We start from the raw sequence: 24,944 nt of genomic DNA, 5'->3' as shown, positions 1-24,944 counted from the left end.
GTTCAACTACCCAATATTCATATAAAGCCAGATGTACAAAGTGTCACATGTGTCTGAAATTAGTTTGCAGTGGCAGGAGGCCTTGGAGTGCTCAAACTCTTTCTCTCTTTTTCTCTCCCTCTCAAGTAAATAAATAACTAAATAAATATTTAAAACTGTACTCAATATGAGCTGGGCATGGTAGCACAGTCCTTTAATTGCAGCACTTAGGAGACATAGGTAGGAAGATTGCTGTGAGTTCAAGGATAGCCTGGAGCTACAGAGTGAGTTCAGGTCAATCTGGGTTAGAAACCTTGCTTCAACAAACAAAACAAAAACAAAGCAAAACAGAAATGAACTCAATATGCAACCACGTCATTTTGGTTTTTTTTGTTTCTTTGTTTTAAAGAACTCCAGATGCATGTGTCACATTGTGCATCTGGCTTACAGGGGTCCTGAGGAATAGAACCAGGGCAGGGTACTTTGGCTTTTCAGGCAAGTGCCTTGACTGCTAAGCCATCTCTCCAGCCCTAAATTTCCTTAGTTGCTGTTATTTAGAATGTGTAATCTAAGGAAAGCAAGGTAGGCTGCAACATTAAAAACAGAGAACTCAACTTTCCTAGAGAAACATGAATTGTGACTCTACACCCTTGATTCTAATGTGCATTTGGTGAGAATGGCAATGAGGGGGATTCCTATATCTGCAGATATGAGAGTGATCAGAGGAAAACAGCCTGACCCTACATATGCAGTATAAAGACTAAACTCAAAGAAATAACTGAAAGACTATTTCAGGGAAAATGAAAGCATTCAGGTTGGCTCTGTGACCTTGATCCTGTCTTTAGGACCAGCGACAGGCCAGTCAGCCCACAGGACCCACACTATGGATAGGCTCTACCTTTGGAACAGGGCAGACTGTATACTTCCTTATAAATACCAGCACACCCTCTCCCAATTGATTGGGAGGGCCCTGTAGACTGACAGGGACAAAGTAGAATGGTCAAGCTACAATGAAGGATTTGAACACAGGTCATAAGTAATGTTTTAAAAATTGCTAAGGACAGTGTGTGTATGTTTATGCACAAATATCTGCAATGTATATAAAAGGGCCTAGAAAAACCAGGAGTGGTGGGGTAGGCCTTTAATCCCAGCACTTGAGAGGCAGAGGTAGGAGGATCACCAAGAATTCAAGACTACCCTAAAACTACACAGTGAATTCCAGGTAAGCCTGGGCTACAGTGAGACCCTACCTTGAAAAACAAAACAAAACAAAAAAAGGGGAAAAAAAAAAAGGGCCTAGAAGGATATAACCCAAACTCAATAGTTATTACTCTAGGGAATAGGTTGAGGGTGGCTAAAAATGGAAGTCCTATTGTCACTTGTGTATGTATGTGTAGTTCCTGGGTCATAATTCTGACCTACTTTGATATTATATCATAATACCCTCATCATTCCAGAGGGTCCTGTTACATAACCTGGAGTGAAGAATGCTGCACAAGGACAAGAAGAATCTGAACAGTCAGGCCTTACTGGGTTTCCTCACCAAGTCTACTACCAATATTGCCTGTACAATGAAGTCTCCATAAAAACTCAAGAGTACTGGGTTTGAGAAGCTTCTACATAGCAGAACACATGGAGGTTCCTGGTAGATGGTATATCTATCTATAGAGGGCATGGAACCTCTGTACCTCTTCTCCCATACCTTACCCTAAACATCTCTCCATCCATTTATAATATCCTCTATAACAAGCCAGTAAACGTAAGTGCTTTGAGTATTGTAAACCATTTAAAATTTCAATGACTCTAAAGAAGAGAGTACAGAAACTCTAATTTGTAGTTGGTTAGTCAAAGCACAGATATAAGGCAACCTGGGACTCATGAATGGTACCACAAGGGGTGGGGTAGTCTTAGAGACTGAGCCCTGGACCTGAGGGATTTGAGACTCCAGGTGTCAGGACTCAACTGAATTATTGGATACCCAGCTGGTGTCTGCTAAGGGGAACCCTGCCCCGTATCTGGCATCAGAAATAGCCTGTGTCATAAGAGTTTAGTAGAAGACATAGAGTGGGAATTGTATTTTCCTTCTACAGCTACAGACATAGAAGTATATACCTTGCAGGCTTTAGGGAAGCTTCTAGAAGCCCATCAATGGTTCCTCTCTTGGAATTCATGCCTTTGTAAGCCCATCTGCTTGAATACCAAGACTAAACAGCAGAATACATCAGAAGGAGGGCCACCATTTTTAAGACAAATTTACAGAAGTCTTTACATTTATAGCTCACTCCTCAAAGCCAGCTGCCTGCTCTACTCAAAGGTCCACGTGACACAAAGCTGAGTATGGTCTGGGACAATAGCCCCTGAGAATTGAATGCTGCCAAGCCACTGATGACTGTGGAAGTAGACCCTCCTCAAGTTGAGCACTGAAATGACTGCAGTCTCATGAAAGACTCTGAAAAGAGAAGCCACTAACTAGGTTCCTAACCAGAGAAACTGATACTGAGAGAGCTAAAAGGTTCTTGTTATAGGAAACTCAGCTTCAGGATGACTTGTTATTCAGCCAGAGGAAACTTAACACAATCCTGTTAGAGCTGTTTTTATAATACACACATACAGTATTTAATGGTTCTTGTTAGAGGAAAGGAGTAACTTTCCCCTCCTTCAAACACTAGCAGTGAGTATTCCAATAGCTGAAGTATGGGGGTTTTCATGAGAAGGGGATTCTGTGAGCATCACACTCACATCTTCATCCTGACGGGGATGAATCAATTCCACAAGTCTCTGGATGATTTTCTCCTCATTAAGCCACTAAAAAGGGAAAAAAGGCCAGTCAGTATCTCTGCTCATATCTAAGTAAGCATAAGGTGTATCTACTAGTACAGCAGAAACTTACTTCCAGGTTTCCTGGCATAGAGACTGACATATCTGTCTAAACCAGAATAAACCCAAAGGATGAAATACTAAACTCAGGAATGGCCCAGAGTTTAAATGGGTGGATCACTGTCCATCTATTTAACAGTGCAAGTGCTCTGTGCCTTCAGGACACATCTTTGAAGACTAGGGTACAGATAAGACAGAGTGAGTTGGTGCTCAGGAGCCCAGCTAGAAGTGGAAACTAGACAAGTCTCAGCTCCCTATAGCATCAGGGCCTTTCCAGGATCAGGAAGAGCAGAAGGACACTAGTATGGCCTCTCTCAAGGCCTCTTAGGGAAAAGGGCAAGAAGTGACAAAAGCCTACTTTTGTTTCTGCAGAGAGTAGGAGGTCAGATGTGGAGAAGGAACCTCTGCCCTCTTTCTGAACGGGCTGAGGCAGGACAAAGGTGTAGACAGGAATAGGTGATGCTGAGGGGCTGAGCGAAGAGCAGGGTACTAGGCATCTATTGCTTCTGGACCCAAGTGACCTGGCCTCCTGGCACAGCCTCCCCTCAGGGAATGGTGAGGGGAAATCCCAGGCACTCACATGTAGGACCTCCTGCCGGAGACCAACTGGTTCCACACAGCTGACCAGACGCAGCAACAGATCCATGAGAGCTGAGGTGCCCATGTGCTTCAGCACCAGGCTGATGAACTTGTCCTTCTTCTTCAAAAACATAATTACCTGAAATCACACATATCTGTAAGTAAGCAAGGTGAACCCTGATGGATGGAATACTTCTTCCAAGAACTCCCATGAGAAAGAATTCAATTGCACTGATCAGAAATGATGAAAAGAACTAATAAAAGCTATATAAGGGTCTGGAGAGATGGCTCAGTGGTTAAAGGTACATGCTTACAAAGGCTGATGGCCCATGTCTGAGTCCCTAGTACCCATGTAAAGTCAGATGCACAAAGTGGCACTCCATGCATCAGGAGATCATCTGCAGTAGCAAGAGGTCCTGGTATGTCCATTCTTCTCTCTCTCATTTTCATTCTCCCACTCTGTCTCCACCCTCTCTCTGTATGCAAATAAATGAAATATTTTTTTAAAAGCTATATTAAAAAGATCCCTTGGCTAGGCATGGTGGTACATGCCTTTAGTCCCAGCACCAGGAGGCAGAGAGGTAGGAGGATCACTGTGAGTTCAAGGCCATCCTGATTCTACATAGATAATTCCAGGTCAGCCTGGGCTAGAGTGAGACTCAATTTGAAACACACACAAACACACTCCCTCAGCCAGGCCTGGTGGCATACACCTTTAATCGCAGCACACAGGAGGCAGAGGTAGGAAGACCACTGTGAATTCCAGGCCAGTCTGGGACAACAAGAGTGAGATCCAGGTTAGCCTGGGCTAGAGTGAGACCCTACCTCAAAAAAAAAAAAAAAACAAAAAAAAAAACCCAGCAACAACAACAAAAAAAACCCAAAACCAAACAACAACAACAAGATCCCTTAAACCAGGTGCAATAGCTCACATTTATAATCCCAGCACTCAAGAGGCAGGGGTAGGAGGATTACCATGAGTTCAAGGCTAAGCTTGGTGATGTAGTGAGTTCCAGGACAATCTGGGCTAGAGTGTTAAACCCTCTTTCAACACAAAACAAAAACAAAAACAAAAACAAAAACAAAAACAAACAAAAATCTAAGGAAGATCACTGTGAGGCCAGCCTTAGACTACATAGTGAATTCTAGGTCAGCCTGGCCTAGAGTGAGGCCCTACCTTGAAAAACAAAGCAAAAACAAAAAACAAACAAAAATCCCCAGCAAAATACAATCTTCTACTAAAAAGTGAAGGTATCTAAGAAATTATCAAGCATAGCAGAGAAGTAGGAGAGAGATCCAGAGCACCTAAAGACCACAGAAGCAGGTAGAGGTGGCTCCAGCAGCAGTAGAACCAGGTCCCTGTGGCCACAGCCGCCAAGCTAGGCCTGAGCCAGGTGAGGGGATTTACCACTCATACTAGCCTCTTAACAAACTCAAGAAACATGAAGGGGTAGGAAGCAGGGACCAGCGGAGTGGCTCGTTAGGAAGAAGATGACAAGGACCAACAGGAGAACTTCAGCCAACAACCACAGCCTCCCCTCCCCTACTGCCAGCGGAAGCGCCAGCAAGCACAAGAGACCTGGGGAAGGGAGGTCACCTACACAGCACCTGGCAAAGGGAGTCAGAGCAGTAATTTTTTTGTGTTTCTTGTGTTTCAATGTACATATTTTTTCATCTTGAATTAATTTAATGCTTGGATTTTCTAATTACCTGCAGTGTTATTAGATGTATCAAGTCAATATCATAAGGGTAGGAGCTTAAAGTGCTAGGTGTGCCTCTTAACACTCTCAAAGTAACTACAAAAGTAACCCCAGATGTTGGGTTTGCTTGCTATGAGAGTATTCAAGTAGGCTGATTAGAGCAAAATATAGGCAGATGTAAAAATTTAACTAAACAATGTACATATTCAATGAAAAATAGCAGAGTATTTATGCAAGAGTAGGTGTTATGACAACGAGATCCTCAAACAAAGTCACAGTCCTTTAGGATGGGTGTCGCTGCACACTCTTAATCCTATCAACTAGGAAGCTAAGATTTCTGGTCTGTTGAGTCAGAAGTCAGCTTGTAACCAAGAGAGACCCTTCCCTAATGAACGACAGAAGAGGAATCAGGCACTATAAATCAGGAAGCAACAAATGACAAGCACAAAATATAGCTTATTTAATTAGGAATGGCAAATCTCTTGGTTTCCCACCAGGAATAAATGGTAAGACCCTATTGCTGAAGACTCCACATACTGGGGCTGCAAAGCCACTGAGAAATCCTGCTGGAACTGAGCTGATAACCTGCTCCATGTAGACCAGCTGACAGAAAGCTGGAAGAAGCCATTCTACATGTAGTTCAATGGGAGAAAGAGATACCACCAGTGAAGATACTCAACAGTGGACACTGCAAGCCTTATAATTGGCCAGCCAGCCCAAACGAGCCAACGGGTGCAATAGTGGCACGTCTGTCATGGTGGAAACCAACTGCCCTCCAATTGGACTGGAGGCCTGCTCCATGGGGTGAAACACATCCCTGATATTGAAAACTTAAAACAGGGGTAGTCATAAGCCCTAGGGGTGTAACATCTGCTGATGTCTGGAAAAAGGTATGTACTATGCTTATCAAACTGCCCAGTAAGCACTTCTCTCAATATTTATACCCTTATATTAACGCTACTCTCACTTTGGGTACAGAATCTTCTCTTTTCAGATGGCAGTGACTTTGGGATGACCCAGAAGGTATCATAGTGCTGGAAAGAAGTGACTGGAGTACTGAGTAACACCTCGATCACACCTTCCAAGGCTCAGGGTCTAATGCAGAAGAGGTGGCGGAAAGAGTGTAACAGCCAAAAGAAGGGTAGGACTCCTTACAACGTGCTCCCTCCAGACATAAAATGGCCTGGATATCCATGACCTCATAGTGCCTGACACTACCTACTCAAGACCATCATATTAAAGAGAGACTGATTGAGATGGAGAGGGGATATGATGGAGAATGGAATTTCAAAGGGGAAAGTGGGGTGGAGGGTATTACCATGGGTACTTTTTATAATCATGGAAAATGTTAATAAAAATTGAGAAAAAAAATAAAAATAAAAACCCACAAAAAAAAAAAGAAGAGATTCAGTGGAGAAGGTATTGGAGAGGGGGAAAGGGAGGGTAGGATGGGACTGTGGTATATTGTGTATATGGATAGAAGCTGTCAATAAGAAAGTTTAAAAATGGAAAAAAAAAGAAGGGCAAATCTGACCATCCATCAGATTTAACATATAATTATCCTGACATGGAAGGTACAATTAGCACTTCCAATTCAATCCTATATACCAGGCTTATTTGGTGGGTACTGACCTGGTGTAATCCCAGTTTCCTTTTGGGATGGTTTTGGTCTCAGTTATGCTGTGCTCCTGCTTGGGTACCACTTTGCTTTGCTGTGGGCTCAGGTAGGCTGGCTGGGTTACTGTTCTGATCACCTGTGCCAGGTGCTGTGTAGGTGAGCTCGCTTCCCCAGGTCTCTGGTATTTGTTGGCATTTGCACTGGAGATGGGGGAGGAGAAGCTGTGGATGGTGGCTGAAGTTCTCCTGCTGGTCCTGGGGATCCTCTCCCTCATGAGCTGCTGGTCCTTGCCATCCTCCCTTCATGTTTCTTGAGTTTGTGAGGAGCTCTGGTGTAAGTGGAGAATCCCCTCATCTGTTTCACTTTTTTTTTTTCTTTTTCTTTTTGTTTTTTTGAGGTAGGGTCTCACTCTAGCCTGGGCTGACCTGGAATTGACTACGGAGTTTCAGGGTGGCCTCAAGCTCGGCAAACCTACTACCTCTGCCTCCCAAGTGCTGGGATTAAAGGCATGCGCCACCACGCCCGGCTTCACCTGTTTCTTCTTTCGGCTCAGGCCGAGCCTTACAGCTGTGGCCCCATAGACCTGGTTCCACCTCCACTGAAGCCACTTCTGCCTGCTTCTGTGGGCTGCAGACACTCTGAATCTCTCCTAGTTCTCTGCTGTAGTTGATAATTTCTTATATACCTCACCTTTAGTAGAAGAGTTTATTTTGCTTTTTTCCCTCTAGGCTGCTTTAACTTTAACCATCTCTCCAGCCAGGTTTGATTCCCCAGGACCCATGTAAGCCAGATGCACAAGGGGGCGCAAGTGTCTGGAGTTTGTTTGCAGTGTCTGGAGGCTGAGGTGCACCCATTCTTCCTCTCTCTCTCTCTCTCTGCCTGCCTCTTTCCCTCTCTCAAATTAATTAATTAGTTAATTTAATTCAAAAGAAAAGAAAACAAATGCCAATAAGTGTTGGTGAGAATGCTGAAAGGGGGGCACACTTCTACACTGTTGGTGGGAATGTGAGCTGGTACAACCATTGTGGAAATCTGTGTGGAGGTTCTTGAGACAGCTAAAAATAGATTTTCCATATGATCCAGCTATAGCACTCCTAGGCACATATATTAATGACTCTTCTCACTACATTACAAATACTTGCACAACCATGTCTACTGTTGCTCTATTTACAATAACTAGGGAGTAGACCCTGCCTAGATGTCCAATAGATGAATGGATAATAAAGATGTGGTGCATTTACACAATGGAGTTCTATTCAGCAATAAAGAAAAATGAAATTATGAAATTTACAGGGAAATTGATGGATCTGGAAAGTGAGGCAACCCAGGCCCAGAAAGCCAAACATCGCATGCTCTCTCTCATATGTGGATTCTAGCTACAAATGTTTAGACTTGTTTTTTTTTTTTCTTTTTCAAGGTAGGGTCTCACTCTAGCCCAAGCTGACCTGGAATTCACTATGGAGTCTCAGGGTGGCCTCGAACTCACGGCGATCCTCCTACCTCTGCCTCCCAAGTGCTGGGATTAAAGGCGTGTGCCACCACGCCCGGCAAATGTTTAGACTTGTGTGTGAGCTGGAACCAAAAATCAGTAGCAGAGGCCAGTAAGTTAGAAAAAGGCTATAAAGGGAGGGAGGAGAAGAAAGGACTTAGGGGATGGTATTATATATATGTAAGTAGAAGAACAGATTATAGGGAGCGGAATGGCCTCAGTGAGGCTAGGGGAAGAAATTAAGTAAGAGAAGGGTTGGGGGAGGGTCAATCAAAATTAAAGATATTCTGAAACTCAGTAGCAGAGTCCAGTAAGCTAGAAAGGAGATATAAAGTGAATACGGGGGAGGACAAATTAATAGGATGCCATTCTATGTATGTAAGTAGAAGACCAGATTAATGTGAGTGAAAAGCCCTAAGTGAGGTCAGGGGAAGAGACTGAGTAAAGGAAAGACGGAGGGAGGGCTACTCAAAATCTAAGAGGATATAGGGCTGGAGAGATGGCTTAGCGGTTAAGCGCTTGCCTATGAAGCCTAACGACCCCGGTTTGAGGCTCGGTTCCCCAGGTCCCATGTTAGCCAGATGCACAAGGGGGTGCACGTGTCTGGAGTTCGTTTGAAGAGGCTGGAAGCCCTGGCGCGCCCATTCTCTCTCTCCCTCTATCTGTCTTTCTCTCTGTGTCTGTCACTCTCAAATAAATAAATAAATAAAATTATAAAAAAAAAATCTAAGAGGATATAAACCAGGTGTGGTGGTGCATGTCTTTAATCCCAGCCCTTGGGGGGCACAAGTAGGAGGATTGCCATGAGTTTGAGGCCACCCTGTGATGACATAGTAAATTCCAGGTCAGCCTGAGCTAGAGTGAGACCTTACATCGAAAAAACAAAACAAAACAAAAATCTAAGAGGATATAAGTAAGTCATATGGAAACCTACTTTTTTGGACAATGGTACACTCAGACACCACAGATTGTTATTAGAACATTTTTAGTGCCATGGATGGGATACCTTCCAGTGAGCTGTTGGCCAGGGAGGTCCCTGATGAGCCCAAAACATTACAGGCCATTGATGAGGCCCTTAGTTTCCTACCAGGAATAGATGGTAAAACCCTATTGCTGAAGACTCCACATACTTGGGCTGGAAGGCCAATGAGAAATTCTGCTAGAACTGAGCTGAAAACCTCCTCCACATAGACCAGCTGACAGAAAGCTGAAAAAAGCTAAGCTGGATGCAGTTCAGTGGAAAAAAGAGAAATTACCAATGAAGATACTCAACAGTGGACACTGCGAGCCTTATATTTAGCCAATCAGGCCAAATGAGCCAACGAGTGCAATAGTGGCATACCTGTTATGGGGGAAACCAACTGCCCTCTAATTGGACTGGAGGCCCACTCCATGGGAGGGAATACATCCCTAATACTGAAAACCTACAACAGGGGTAGTCATGAGCCCTATGGGTGTAACATCTTCTGTGTCTTATATATTATGCTCACCAAACTGCCCAGTAAGCACTTCTCTTAATGTCCATACCCATATATTAAAGCTGCTCTCACTTTTGGTTAGAGAAGCTTCTCTTTTCAGATGGCCTTGGAGTGACTCAGAAGGCACCATGGTGTTGAAAAGTGACAAAGGGGTGCTCAGCACTGAAAAATCTCTATCACACCTTCCAAGGCTCAGGATCCATTGCGGAAGAGGTAGTGGAAAGAATGAAAGAGCCAAAGGAAGGGAAGGACTCCTTACAACGTGCTCCTTCAGATACAAAATGGCCTGGATATCTATGACCTCACAGTGTCTGACACTACCTACATAAGACCATCATAATAGGAAGAAAAGATCATAACATCAAAATAAAAGAGAGACTGATTGAGAGAGGGAGGGCATATGATGAAGAGTGGAGTTTCAAAGGAAAAAGTAGGGGGAGACAGGGAATTACTATGGGATATTGTTTATAATTATGGAAGCTGTCAATAAAAAAAATTCAAGATATTTTGAATAAGACATATGAAAGCCTACTTCTACAGATAATAATGGCACATCCAAAAGCCATAGTCTGCTACTAGAAAATTTTCAGTGCCAGGGATGGGATACCTTCCAGTGAGTTGTTGGCCAGGGAGGTCCCTGTTGCCTCCAAAACATTACAGGCTACTGCCAAGGCTCTTGGATTTTTATGAGTAACAGATAAGACCCTATTGCTTGCTGAAGACTTCACATGCATGGGCAGCAAGGTCAGTGAAAAATCAAGCTGGTGCTGAGCTGAAAACTTTCTCCCTGTAGACCAGCCAACTGAAAGCTGGAAAAAGCTGCATTGCATGCAGCCCTGTGGGAGACAGAAGCCATCAATGGTGGAAATAGTGGATATTGGGAGCCCCAAGTTTGGCAGGACATGCCAAATGACTGAACAGGTCTGCATGTCTGCTCTTGGGGAAACCACATTCTCTCTAATTGGACTGGAGGCCTGTTCTATGGGAAGGAAGAAATACCTGGCACTGAAAACCTAATCAAAAGCCTATGGCAGGGGTGGTCATGAGCCTTAGGTGTATAAAGCCTGCTCTTGTCTGTCTAAATGCATATATTATCCTCACCAAACTGCCCTGAAAGAACTACACTTAATGTTCATATTCATATACTAATGCTACTCTCACTTTTGGTTAGAAAGCTTCCCTTTTCAGAGAGTGGTGACCCACTGGGATGACTCAAAAGGCAACATAGTGCTGAGAAGTGACGGAGGAATGTCCAGCACTGAAACATCTCTGTCACACCCACCACAGCTCAATGTCCATTGCAGAAGAGGTGGCAGAAAGAATGTAAGATCCAAAGGAAGGGTACCACTCCTTACAATGCTACTGCCCAGATAGAAATTGGCCTTGATATCCATGACCTTTCAGTGCCTAGCAATACCTTCAAAGACCCTCATAATAGGAGAAAAAGATGATGAATTAAAAATAAAAGAGAGACTAATGGAGAGAGGGAGGGGATATGATGGAGAGTGGAGTCGTGTAGGAGAAAGTGGGGGAGGGAAGCGAAACATCATGGTTTATTGTCTGTAAGTACAGAAGTTGTCAGTAGAAAAATTTTTACTGGTTAAGACAGCAGCATAGGAACCATGCCAAAGCAGCTTAGGGGAGAAAAAGCCAAAAAACAAAAAACAAAAAAAAAAAAAAAAACAGCAAAATACACTCAGTTCTACTAAAGAGTGAGATGCTCTCACTTTGGGTAGAGAATATTCTATTTTCAGATGGCAGTGACCTTGGAACGACTCATAAGGTATCATGGTGCTGGAAAGAAGTGACTAGAGTACTGAGTAACATCTCGATCACATCTTCCAATGCTCAGGGTCTAATGTGGAAGAGGTGGCGGAAAGCATGTAAGAGCCAAAGGAAGGGTTGGATTCTTTACAACGTGCTCCCTCCAGACATAAAATGGCCTGTATATCCATGACCTCATAGTGCCTGACACTACCTAAACAAACCATCCTAAGAGGAGGGAAAGATCACGACATCAAAATTAAAGAGAGGCTTATTGAGATGTGGAGGGGATATGATGGAGAATGGAATTTCAAAGGGAAAAGTGAGGGGAGAGAGTGAGGTGTATAAGAAATTACCAACTGCAGCAGAGAAGTAGGAGAGATCCAGAGCATTTAGAGCCCACATAGGCAGGGAGCAGCGGCACCACCAATTCTGAGGGCCACAGCTGCAAGGCTCGGCTTGAGCCATAGGAAAATCCAGGTGAGGGAAATCTCCAGTCACACGGGAACACCTCACAAACTCAAGAAACGTGAAGGGAGGACCACAGCAACCAATGGAGGAGCAGCTCGTGAGGTAGAGGATCATGTGGACCAACGGGAGAACTAGAGCCACCATCCACAGCCTCCCCTTCTCCCCCCCCCCCCACCAGCTCAAGTGCCAGCAAGAACCAGAGACCTGGGGTAGGGAGCTCACAGCACCCAGCACTGGAGACTACAGCAGCTATCCAGTGACCCAGTCAGCCTACCTGAACCCACAGTGCAGCAAGCAGGGACCCAAGCAGGAGCACAGCATAACTAAGACCAAAATTATCCCAAAAGGTAACTGGGATTACACCAGGTCAGTGCCCCCTAAATAAGCCTGGTATATAGGCTTGAATTAGAAGTGATATATGCACCTTCCATGTCAGGATAAATTATATGTTAAATCTGATGGAAGGCTGGATTTGACATTTTTAAGTAAGCTATATTTTGGGCTTGTCATTTGTTGCTTCCTGATTTAAGTGGCTTTGTTTCCTCTTTTGTTGTTCATTAGGGAAGGGTCTCACTTGGTCAGAACCTGACTTGGAACCCTCTACAGACCAGAAATCTTACCTTCCTAGTTGACAGGATTAAGGGTGTGGGGCAACACACATCCTAAGGGACTGTGACGTTGTTTGAGGATGTGGTTGTCATAATACCCACTCTTGTATAAATACTCTGTGCTTTTTTTCATTGAATGTATATATTGTTTAGTTAAATTTTAGAGTCTGCCTGTATTTTGTTCCACTCAGCCTAGTTGAATACTCTCATAGAAGGCAAACCCAACACCTAGGGTCACTTTTGTAGTTACTTTGAGAGTCTTAAGAGGCACACCTAGCACCTTAAGCTCCTACCCTGAAGATATATAACATCAGATTGATTGATACATCTAATAATACTGCAGATAATTAGAAAATCCAAGCATTAAATTAATCCAAGATGCAAAAATATGTACATTACAACACAAGAAACACAAAAGATCAAGACAATATAAATCCCCCTAAAACTATTAATACATCAGAAATGACCTCCAGTGACAATGATTTAGAGGAAATGCCTAAGATTTCAAAAGAATGATTATAAATATGTTCAAAGAAGTCAAAGAGGAAATCAAAGGAATAAAAGAAGACACAGGAAACCAATTTAATGAAATAAGGAGGTCAATGTAAGATATAAATAGGGAAATAGAAATAATAAAGAAAAAACCCGTTAGAATTACTAGCAATGAAGAACACACCCAATAACATAAAAAGTCTGTAGAAAATCTCACCAGTAGAATGGATTAAGGAGAGGACAGAATATCTAAACCAAAAGACCAGGTGGCAGATCTAATACAGTCCAACAGAGAGAAAGACAAACTAATAGGAAAGTATGAATGGGAATTTCAACATATTCAGGACACTATGAAAAGATCAAACATAAGAATTCAGGGTATGGTAGAAGGAGAAGAATTTGACTCCAAAGGCACAGTAGGCGTTTTCAACAGAATCATAGATGAAAACTTCCCCCCAATTGGGAAAGAGATGCCAATGCAGATACAGGAATCCTTTAGAACACCAAACATACAAAACCTGGAAAGAACCTCTCCTCACAATATTATAATTAAACTACCAAACATACAAACCAAAGAAAATATATTAAAAGCAGTTAGAGAGAAAAATCAAGTTACATACAAAGGCAAGCCCATCAGGATTACAGCAGATTATTCAACACAAACTTTAAAAGCCAGAAGGGCTTAGAGTGATGTACTTCAAGTTCTGAAAGATAACAACTGTCAACCAAGGTTATTTTATTCCACAAAGCTATCCATTCAAATAGACGGAGAAATAAGGACATTCCAAAATAAAAGCAGGGTAAATGAATATTTGAAGACAATACCAGCTGTACAGACAATACTTGAAAGAATCCTCCATGCTGAAGAGAAAGAAAAGCACACATATGAGGAACCTGGAAAAAAGAAACCATACTCAAATACTAGTTAATACAAGACAGCAAAAGTAGAACCGGAAGAACTACAAATAAAATGGCAAAAATAAATATACACCTTTCAATAATATCTCTTAATAGCAACGGCCTCAATGTCCCAACCAAGACATAGGTTTGCAGACTGGGTTAAAAAGCAGGATCCTTCAATTTGTTGCCTCCAATAAACTCACCTTTCTACAAAGGATGGATATGATCTAAGGGAGAAAGGTTGGAAAACTGTGTTTCAAGCAAATGGGCCTAGAAAACAAGCAGGGGTTGCTATCATAATATCTAGTAATGTAGACTTCAGTCCAACATTAATTAGGAAAGATAAGGAAGGTCATTTTATATTGATTAAGGGCACACTCCAACAGGAGGATATTACAATCCTAAACATATATGCACCTAAATGGGGGCTCCCAACTTCATCAAACACTATTAGAACTAAGGTCACAGATAACACCAAACGTAGTTACAGTGGGTGATTTCTAAACCCCATTCTCATCAATTGACAGCTCGTCCCAGCATTAAGTAAACAGAGAGGAATCTGGATTAAATGAGACTATAGAACAAATGGACCTAACAGATATATACAGGACATTTCATCCAAATGCAGAATACACATTCTTTCAGCAGCACATGGAACATTCTCTCAAATAGACCATATATTAGGACACAAAGCAAATCTTAATACAGGAAAATTGAAATAATTCCTTACATTCTATCTGATCACAATAGAATCAAACTACAAATCAATAGCAAGAAAAGCTATAGAGCATACATAAAATCAAGACACTAAATAATACACTACTAAATGATGAGTGGGTCAATGAAGAAATCAAGAAGAAAATCAAAAAATTCATAGAGTCAAGTGATAATGAGAACACAACATACTTAAACCTTGGAGAAGGCAAGTCCTAAGAGGGAAATTTATAGAATTAAGTGCCTATATTAAGAAATTAGAAAGGTCTCAAGTAAACAACATAATGCTTCACCTTAAAGCCTTGGAAAAAGAAGAAAAAGGCAAACTGAAAATCAGTAGATAGGAAGAAATAATAAAGATTAGGGTAGAAATTAATGAAATAGAAACCCAAAATAAATAAATAAATAAAATCCCAAGAATCAATGGAACAGAGAGTTGGTTCTTTGAAAGGATAAACAACATTGATAAGCCCTTAGCAAATCTGACCAAAACAAAAGAGAGAAGAGGCACAAATTAATAAAATTAGAGAAGAAAAAGCAGCATCACAACAGAGACCAGAGAAATAAAAAAAAAAATCATAGGGACATAACTATAAGAACATTTACTCCATTTACTCCACCAAGTTTGAAAATCTGAACGAAATGGATGATTTCCTTCATCTATATATGACCTAACTAAATTAAATCAAGATTATATTAATTACTTAAATAGACCTATAACAAGTATGGAGATCCAAGCAGATATAAAAAATCTCCAAACTAAAAAAAAGGTCCATGCCCAGATGGATTCACTGCTGAATTTTACCAGACCTTTAGGGAAGACTAACACCAATGCTTCTTAAACTTTTCCATAAAATAGAAAAAGAAGGAATCTTCTACGAAGCCAGCATCACCCTGCTACCAAAACCAGGCAAAGATAGAACAAAAAGAAAATTACAGACCAATCTCCCTCATGAACATAGATGCAAAAATTCTCAACAAAATATTGGCAAACAGAATACAAGAATATTTCAGAATGATCATTCACACTAACCAAGTAGGCTCTATTCCAGAGATCAGGGATGGTTCAACATATGCAAATTGATAAATGTAATACATTATATAAATGGACTAAAGGGAAAAAAAACATATGATCATATTATTAGATGCAGAGAAAGTGTTTGATAAAATCCAACATCCCTTCATGATAAAAGTCCTACAGAGACTGGGGATAGAAGAAAACATATCTCAACATAATAAAGGCTATTTATGACAAGCCTACAGCCAACATATTACTAAATAGAGGAAAGCTTGAAGCTTTTCCACTAAAATCAGGAACAAGACAAGGGTGTCCACTGTCCCCACTATTATTTAATATAGTACTGGAAGTCTTATCCATAGCAATAAGGCAATAGACACACATAAAAGGGATACAAATTGGAAAGGAAGAGATCAAGTTATCATTATTTGCTGATGACATGATTCTATACATAAAGAACCCTAAAGACTATACCAGCAAAGTGTTAGAGCTGAAAAACACCTACAGCTATGTAACAGGATATAAAACACACACACACACACACACACACACACACACACACACACACACACACACACACAGAGGGGGGGGGGACAGTAGCCTTCCTATATGTTAAACAACATGCAGAGGATGAAGTCACAGAATCACTCCCATTCACAATTGCATCAAAAAAATAAATAAGCCAGGCGTGGTGGCACACACCTTTAATTCCAGCACTCAGGAGGCAGAGATAGTAGGATTGCCATGAGTTCGAGGCCACCCTGAGACTCCATTGTGAATTCCAGGTCAGCCTTGTTCTTGGATCAGAAGAATCAATATTGTGAAAATGGCAATCTTAACAAAAGTAATCTACACATTTAATGTAATCTCCATCAAAATTCCAATGGCATTCTTCATGGAAATAGAAAACACAATCCAAAAAATTCATTTGGAAGCCCAAAAAATCTCGAATATTTAAAACAATATTGAGCAACAAAAATAAGGTTGGTGGTATCACCATACCTGATTTTAACCTATACTACAGAGCCATAGTAACAAAAACAGCATGGTACTGGCACAAAAGCAGACATGTAGATCAATGGAACAGAATAGAGGACCCAGATGTAAGTCCAGGTAGCTATAGCCACCTGATATTCAACAAAAGTGCCAAAAAATACTCATTGGAGAAAAGACAGCCTTGTCAGCAAATGGTGCTGGGAAAACTGGATATGTATCTGTAGAAGGATGAAAATAGACCCTTCTCTCTCTCCATGCACAAGAATTAAGTACAAATGTATTAAAGACCTTAATATCAGACCTGACACTCTGAAACTGCTACAGGAAAAAGTAGGGGAAACCCTTCAACATATTGGTCTTGGGAAAGACTTTCTGAATATAACCCCAATTGCTCAGGCAATAAAACCACAGATTAACCCCTGGGACCTCCTGATAGAGGATTAATATCTAGGATATACAAAGAATTCAAAAAATTAAATGATATGAAATCAAACAAGCCAATTGAAAATTGGGCTATGGAACTAAATAGGGAGTTCTCAAATGTGGATCCTAACTATAGATGATTGGACTTCTGCGTGAGTAGGAAGAAAATTCAGTAGCAGAGGCCAGTAAGCTAGAAAGAAGATATAAACAGAATACAAAGGAAGGGAGGGGGGAGTTAATAGGATGCTACTGTATGTACAATATGCATATTGTAAGCAGAAGAATAGATTAATGGGGGTGAAAAAGCCCAAGTGAGGTCAGGGGAAGAGACTGAGTAAAGGAAAAGTGAAGGGAGGGCTAATCAAAATCTAAGAGGATATAAATAAGTCATATGGAAATCTACTTTTTTGTACAATGGAGCCATAGATTGTTACTAGGAAATTTTCAGTGCCAGTGTTGAGATACCTTCCAGTGAGTTGTTGGCCAGGGAGGTCCCTGATGCTCCCAAAACATTACAGGCCATTACCGAGGCCCTTGGTTTCCCACCAGGAATAGATGGTAAGACCCTATTGCTGAAGACTCCACATACTTGGGCTGCAAGGCCAATGAGAAATCCTGCTGGAACTGAGCTGATAACCTCCTCTATGTAAAATACCTGTCAGAAAGCTGGAAGATGCCATTCTGCATGCAGTTCAATGGGAGAGAGAGAAATCACCAGTGAAGATACTCAACAGTGGACACTGTAAGCCTTATTTTTGGTCAGCGAGGTCAAATGAGCCAACAGGTGCAATAGTGGCATGTCTATCATGGTGGAAACCAACTGCCCTTTAATTGGACTAAAGGCCCGCTTCATTGGAGGGAATACATACCTGATATGGAAAACCTAAAACAGGGGTAGTCATGAGCCTTAGGGGTGTAACATCTGCTACTGTCCAGCTAAATGTATATACTATGCTCATCAAACTGCCCAGTAAACACTTCTCTTAATGTTCATACTCATATCTTAATGCTAGTCTCACTTTTGGTAGAGAACCTTCTCTTTTCCAATGGCAGTAACCTTGGGATGACTCAGATGGCATCATGGTGCTGAAAAGAAGTGATAGGAGTGCTCAGCACTGCAATATCTCTATCACACCTCTAAGGCTCAGGGTCTACTGCAGAAGAGGTGGCGGAAAGAATTTAAGAGCCAAAGGAAGGGTAGGACTCCTTACAATGTGCTCTCCCCAGACACAAAATGGCCTGGATATCCATGACCTCACAGTGCCTGACACTACCTACCCAAGACCATCATAAGAGGAGGAAAAGACCATGCATCAAAATAAAAGAGAGACTGATTGAGATGGAGAGGGGATATGATGGAGAATGGAATTTCAAAGGGGAAAGTGCGGGGGGAGGGTATTACCATGGGATAGTTTTTATAATCATGGAAGTTGTTAATAAAAATTTGAAAAAAATCAAAATAAATTATAAAAAAACAACAGAATGACAAATAACAATTTTTTTTAATATATAACAAAAAAAAATTTAAGTATCAAAGATCCCTCCCAGGACAGAGTTCTAGAGGGCCGTGGTACAAGTGAGGTGTGATAGTATATAGGGGAAGTTCTGTGTCACTGGACACCATGTCCAGGAGGACAGGTGTGGAGGTTTGATTCAGGTGTCCCCCATAAACTTAGGTATTCTCCCCAGCTGGTAGCAATTGTAAATTAATGCCTCCTGGAGGCAGTGTGTTGTTGGGGGTGGGCTTATGGGTGTTATAGCCACTTTTTCCTTGCCAGTGTTTGTCCTCCTTATGTTGGCCAGGGGGTAATGTCCACCCTCTGCTTATGCCACTGTTTTCCTCTGCCATGGTGGAGCTTCCCCTCTAGACTGTGAGCCAAAATAAATCTCTTTTTTTCCCCAGAAGCTGCTCTTGGTTGGGTGATTTCTACCAGCAATGTAAACCTGGCTACAACAGTAAAGTGGTACCGAGAGTGGGGTTGCTGCTAGACACCTGACTGTATGGCTTTGGCCTTTTGGAGCTGATCTTCAAGAAGAAAGTGTTAAGGTGTTGTCTTCATCTGTTTAGTAATCCACAGAAATCCCTTTTGGCTGGATTCTTGAGGTTGCTTCCAGGAAGGATTAAATGAAGGAGGAAGTCCTTCCCCCAAAGTGAGCCCTTCCCCCAGAGTGGGTGACCCCGCTCAGAGGGGGACTTCATATAAGGAAGCTCTGGGTGAAGAGAGCCTCTTCCCTCTTCTCACTTGGCTGCCAGAGCTGCTCACTGCCTTCTACCATTGAAGACCAGGGCAGACTGAAGACCAGCATCAACTGTAGATTGCATGGATCAAAACCCAGTGGCTCCTCAGGAGGGCTCCAGGCCTTCTGGCGCCATCTGCAGTGCCAGATTGGGACTGGTGAGGCATCTGGCCATGAGGAATGAGAAGCTACCAGGTTCCTTGATTCTTGGGCCTGCAACTGCTATTGGACTACTATCAGCTAATCCAATAAATTCCCTTCTTAAAATAATTTGTTCTAGCAATTCTGTTCCTCTAGAGAACCCTGACTAATACAACAGGTCAGAATTCTGTACACACATATTGGATCAGGTTTTTTCCAAATGAAACAAAGTGTAGACAGAGCTAAGCTGGAAATTATAATCATAGTTGACAGCCGCTAGAATACATACCCTACAGACAAAGGAGCATATAAGATGAACATCTTTGACAAGAGCCCATGAGTGGCTGAAGGGAAAAAAGACTAAGGTTTTTGAAAAGGAAAAGAGGCATTATATACCTGGTTGGTGATCACTCCTAACAAGATGTATATGTGGACATGGGGGAGTGGTACAGAATACACCATGGATATGATAGACTGATGGGTGAGTGGCTTATGTGTGAGTGGAGACCATGGTAGAGAAGCCTGGCTGAATCTGAATATTTAAAAACTCAGCCCAGATCAGCCATAGATGTTTTGTCTAGGTTGAACTGGGAGCTGGGGTATAGCCAGCATTCTTCTGGGAGTGATGAGAACACAAAGAAGGTCCAACTGACTATGGGATCTCAGCCAAGTTCACTGGTACTGAGATGATACGATAGTTTGAACATGTCCTCCCAAAATCATATATTGGATTTTATCTCCAAAGTTATATGTTGATGGTTATTTATTTATTTGTTGGTAGTGTTATTTAGAAGTGAGGCCTTTGGAAAGTAGTCAGAATTAGAGGGCATGAGAGTAGGGCCCTATGACTGCATTGACAGTTTTGTAAGCAGAAGAACAGGTTACTCTATCTTGTCATGTGACATCCAAGCATCCTCTGGACTCTGCCCTCACCAGGTATAGCCTTTCAACCTTAACCTTCCTAGCATCAAGAACTTGTAAAAGTCAGCTACAGCAACAGAAAACAGAGTAAGACAGATTAGGAAGAAAATGGGAAAACAGAAAAGGAGGAAAAGGAAGAAGGAAAATAGAAGGAGTAGACTGAGAAATGCGGAAGAAGGCATTCTGAGGCAGATGTTTAAATTTCTAGACAGAGAAATTAAGAGCAAAACCAGAGGGTACAAATACTATCAGGACTGAGCTGGGTATGGTGGCATTCACCTGTAATTCTGGCACTTTGGAGGTTGAGGCAGGAAGGAGTATATGAATTGGAAGCCTGGGCACATAGTGAGACTGTTGAACAAAGAAATCAGGACTGAAATGAGGGAAATCACTTCAGATCCCAGATATAAAAACTGTCATGATATGGGCTGGGGAGATGGCTCCATGGTTAAAGGTGCTTGCTTGTAAGCCTGCCAACTTAGGTTTAATCCTCCTCAGTGCTCACATGAAACCAAACACAGTGGTGCATGCATCTGTGAGGAGCTAGGAGAATATGGTAGCTTGGAAGCAGCAGTGGCAAAAAAGAAAACAAATAGATGGGCTGGAGAGATGGTTTAGCAGGTAAGGTGCCTGTGAAGCCTAAGGGCCCAGTACCCACATAAACCAGATGCACAGGTGGAGCATGCATCTGAAGTTCCTTTGCAGTGACTAGAAACCCTGGCATGACAGCTCTATTTTTTTTTCTCAAATAAATAAATAAATAAAATAAAAAGAAAACAACCTGCTGGGTATGGTGGTGCACACCTTTAATCCCAGCATTTAGGAGGCAGAGGTAGGTGGATCACCATGAGTTCAAGGCCACCCTGAGACAATACAGTGAATTCCAGGTCATCCTGGACTAGAGTGAGACACCACCTTGAAAAACAAAACAACAGGGTTGGAGGAATGGCTTAGTGATTAAGGCATTTGCCTGCAAAGCCAAAGGATCCAGGTTCAATTCCCTAGGACCCATGTTGCACAAGGGGATGCACAAGTCTGGAGTTCATTTGCAGTGGCTGGAGGCCCTGGTATGCCCATTCTCTCTCTCTGTCTCTGTCTCCCTCTTTCTCCCTTTCTCTGTCAAATAAATAAAAATAAGATATTAAAAAACAACAACAAAAAAAAAACACTAAAGGGGGTAACATAAAGGGGGGCTGTAAAGACGCTCAGTGGTTAAAGGTACTTGCTGATGGCCTGAGTTAAATCCCCCAGTATCCATGTAAAACCAGATGCACAAATTGCACATGCATATGGGATTTCTTTGCAATGTCAAGAGGCCTTGGTATGCCCATTCTCAATCTCTCTCATTCTCTCTCCTTGCTTGCAAACAAATTTTTTTTTTTTTGGTTTTTTAGAGGTAGGATCTTACTCTAACCCAGGCTAAATAAATACTTTTTTAAAAAAAATATTTTTGTTTATTTTTTATTTATTTGAGAGAAAGACAGATAGAGGGAGAGAGAGAGAATGGGCGCACCAGGGCCTCCAGCCACTGCAAACGAACTCCAGACGCGTGCGCCCCCTTGTGCCTCTGGCTAACGTGGGACCTGGGGAACAGAGCCTCGAACAGGGGTCCTTAGGCTTCACAGGCGAGCGCTTAACCGCTAAGCCATCTCTCCAGCCTTTTTTTCTTTTTTAGAGAGAGTGAGAGACAGAGACAAACAGAGAGAGACAGAGAGAGAGAGAATGGGCACACCAGGGCCTCAGCCACTGAGATCGAACTCCAGATGCTTATACCACCTAGTGGGCATGTGTTACCTTGTGACTGCCTCACATTTGTGTATCTGGCTTACATGGGATCTGGAGAGTTGAACATGGGTCCTTAGGCTTCCCAGGCAAGTACCTAAACCCCTAATCCATCTCTCCAACCCAATATATAAACTTTTTAAAAGGTGAAAAAAGAGTTGGAGAGATGGTTTAGCCATTAAGGCACTTCCCTGTGAAGCCTAAAGACTCAGGTTCGATCTTCCAGTATCCATGTGAGCTAAATGCACAAGGTGGCATATTCGTCTGGGGTTCATTTGTAATGGCTGGTGACCCTGGTGTGCCCATTCTCTCTCTCTTTCTCTCTCTTTGCTTGCAACTAGTTAAATGAAATATTTTTTAAAGATTTACTTTTTAAAATTTTATTTATTTACTAAAGACAGAGAGAGAGACAGAAAGAGAGAATGGGCATGCCAGGGCTTCTAGCCACTGTAAATGAATTCTAGATGTGTGTGCCACCTTAGGTATGTGGCTTACATGGGACCTGGAGAATTGAACCTGGATCCTTAGGCTTCACAGGCATGCACCTTCAAGGCTAAGCCATCTCTCTAGCCCTAAATGATTTTTTTTTTTTTGCTTTGGTCGACAGTTTATTAAGTACACTACATTTGTACCTTATTCTGTAATTTCTTAAGTTGTTCAAACATGGACTCAGTAAAAACATATTTTAAAGAAAACCAACTGTAAAATTAAATAAAAATAATAACACACATTGTACATAGCTAAGCTGCTGCACTGTTAGGAGTTCTAAACATTTAACCTGTACAGATGATCATGAAGTATGGTGGTAGCATGATTGTTCTTAAATTTGGCACCAAACCCTGACATCAAATGTATTAATGCTGCCATGTAGGTACAAAAATGTCTATTAACCAACAACTCAACTTTTTTCAACAACTGTCCTTTAGATACTTAAAAAAAAAAAAAAAGAAAGAAAGAAAATAAATTATTTTTAAAAGCCTATTTAGTGAAGATACTCAACAAAGGATATTGCAAGCCTTAAATTTGTCCATCCAGGCCAAATGAGCCAACAGATGCAATAGTGGCATGTCTATTATTATGTCTATTAACCAACTGCCCTTTAATTGGACTGGAGTCCATGGAAGGGAATACATCCTTAATACTGAAAACTTGTAACAGGGGTAGTCATGAGCCCTAGGGGTGTAACGTCTGCTGCTGTCTGGCTAAATGTATGTACTATACTTATCAAACTGCCCAGTAAGCACTTCTCTTAATGTTCATACCCATATATTAATGCTACTCTCACTTTTGGTAGAGAATCTTCTCCTTTCAGATGGCAGTAACCTTGGGATGACTCAGAAGGCACGACGGTGCTGGAAAGAAGTGACAGGACTGCTCAGTACTGCAATATCTCTATCACACCTTCCAAGGCTCAGGGTCTATTGCGGAAGAGGCGGAGGAAAAGAATGAAAGAGCCAAAGGAAGGATAGAACTACTTACAACGTGCTTTCCCCAGACACAAAATGGCCTGGATATCCATGACCTCACAGTGCCTGACACTACCTACATAAGACCATCATAACAGGAGGAAAAGATCATGACCTCAAAATAAAAGAGACACTAATTGAGATAGGGAGGGGATATGATAGAGAATGGAGTTTCAAAGGAGAAAGTGGGGGGAAGGGAGGGTATTACCATGGGATATTTTTTATAATCATGGAAGTTGCTAATAATAAAAAAAAAAACTTTAAAAGGCCTATTTAATGATTGAACTTCTGTGTGAGTAGGAAGAAACTTGGTACCAAAGGCCAGTAAGCCAGAAAAGAGATATAAAGGGAAGAGAAAGGAAGGGAGGGGAGTACTTAATAGAATGGTATTGTATGTATGTAAGTAGAAGAATAGGTTAATAGGAATTAAAAGGCTCAAGTGAGGTCAGGGGAAGAGATTGAGGAAAGGAAAGGTGGAGGGAGGGCTAATCAAAATCTAAGAGGATATAAATAAATCTTATGGAAACCTACTTTTGTGGACAATGGAATACTCAGGAGCCATAGATTGTTACTAGAAAATGTTCAGTGCCAGGGATGGGATACCTTCCAGTGAGTTGTTGGCCAGCGAGATCTCTGATGCCCCCAAAACATTACAGGCCATTGCCAAGGCCCTTGGTTTCCCACTAGGAATAGTGGTAAGACCCTATTGCTGAAGACTCCACATACTTGGGCTGCAAGGCCAATGAGAAATCCTGCTGGAACTGAGCTGATAACCTCCTCTATGTAAAATACCTGTCAGAAAGCTGGAAGATGCCATTCTGCATGCAGTTCAATGGGAGAGAGAGAAATCACCAGTGAAGATACTCAACAGTGGACACTGCAAGCCTTACACTTGGCCAGCGAGGCCAAATGAGCCAACAGGTGCAAAAGTGGTACGTTTGTCATGGTGGAAACCAACTGCCCTTTAATTGGACTGGAGGCCTGCTCCATTGGAGGAAATATATCCCTGATATGGAAAACCTAAAACAGGGTAGTTATTAGCTCTAGAGGTGTAAGGTCTGCTGCTGTCTGGCTAAATGTATATACTATGCTCATCAAACTGCCCAGTAAGCACTTCTCTTAATGTTCATACCCATATATTAATGCTAGTCTCACTTTTGGTAGAGAACCTTCTCTTTTCAGATGGCAATAACCTTGGGATGACTCAGAAGGCATCATGGTGCTAGGAAGAAGTGACAGAGGAGTGCTCAGCACTGCAATATCTCTATCACACCTTCCATGGCTCAGGGT

The 24,944-nt window shown here is 41.9% G+C and overlaps 1 protein-coding gene across 10 annotated transcripts in view; it reads right to left on the bottom strand.

Moving 5' to 3' along the window:
• Positions 1-24,944, bottom strand: part of Ppp6r2 (protein phosphatase 6 regulatory subunit 2) — a 124,896-nt gene that overhangs the window by 35,609 nt on the left and 64,343 nt on the right. For all 10 annotated transcript variants that reach the window (XM_045151795.1, XM_045151792.1, XM_045151793.1 and 7 more), the window contains 2 exons: positions 3,437-3,574; positions 2,719-2,784 (listed from right to left, as the gene is read on the bottom strand). In XM_045151795.1, coding sequence (XP_045007730.1) covers positions 2,719-2,784; positions 3,437-3,574 — 204 coding nt within the window. The remainder of the gene's footprint in view (positions 1-2,718; positions 2,785-3,436; positions 3,575-24,944) is intronic.

This window comes from Jaculus jaculus, chromosome 6 (assembly GCF_020740685.1).
Source record: "Jaculus jaculus isolate mJacJac1 chromosome 6, mJacJac1.mat.Y.cur, whole genome shotgun sequence".
NCBI lineage: Eukaryota > Metazoa > Chordata > Mammalia > Rodentia > Dipodidae > Jaculus > Jaculus jaculus.
This window is presented reverse-complemented; position numbering and strand designations above follow the sequence as displayed.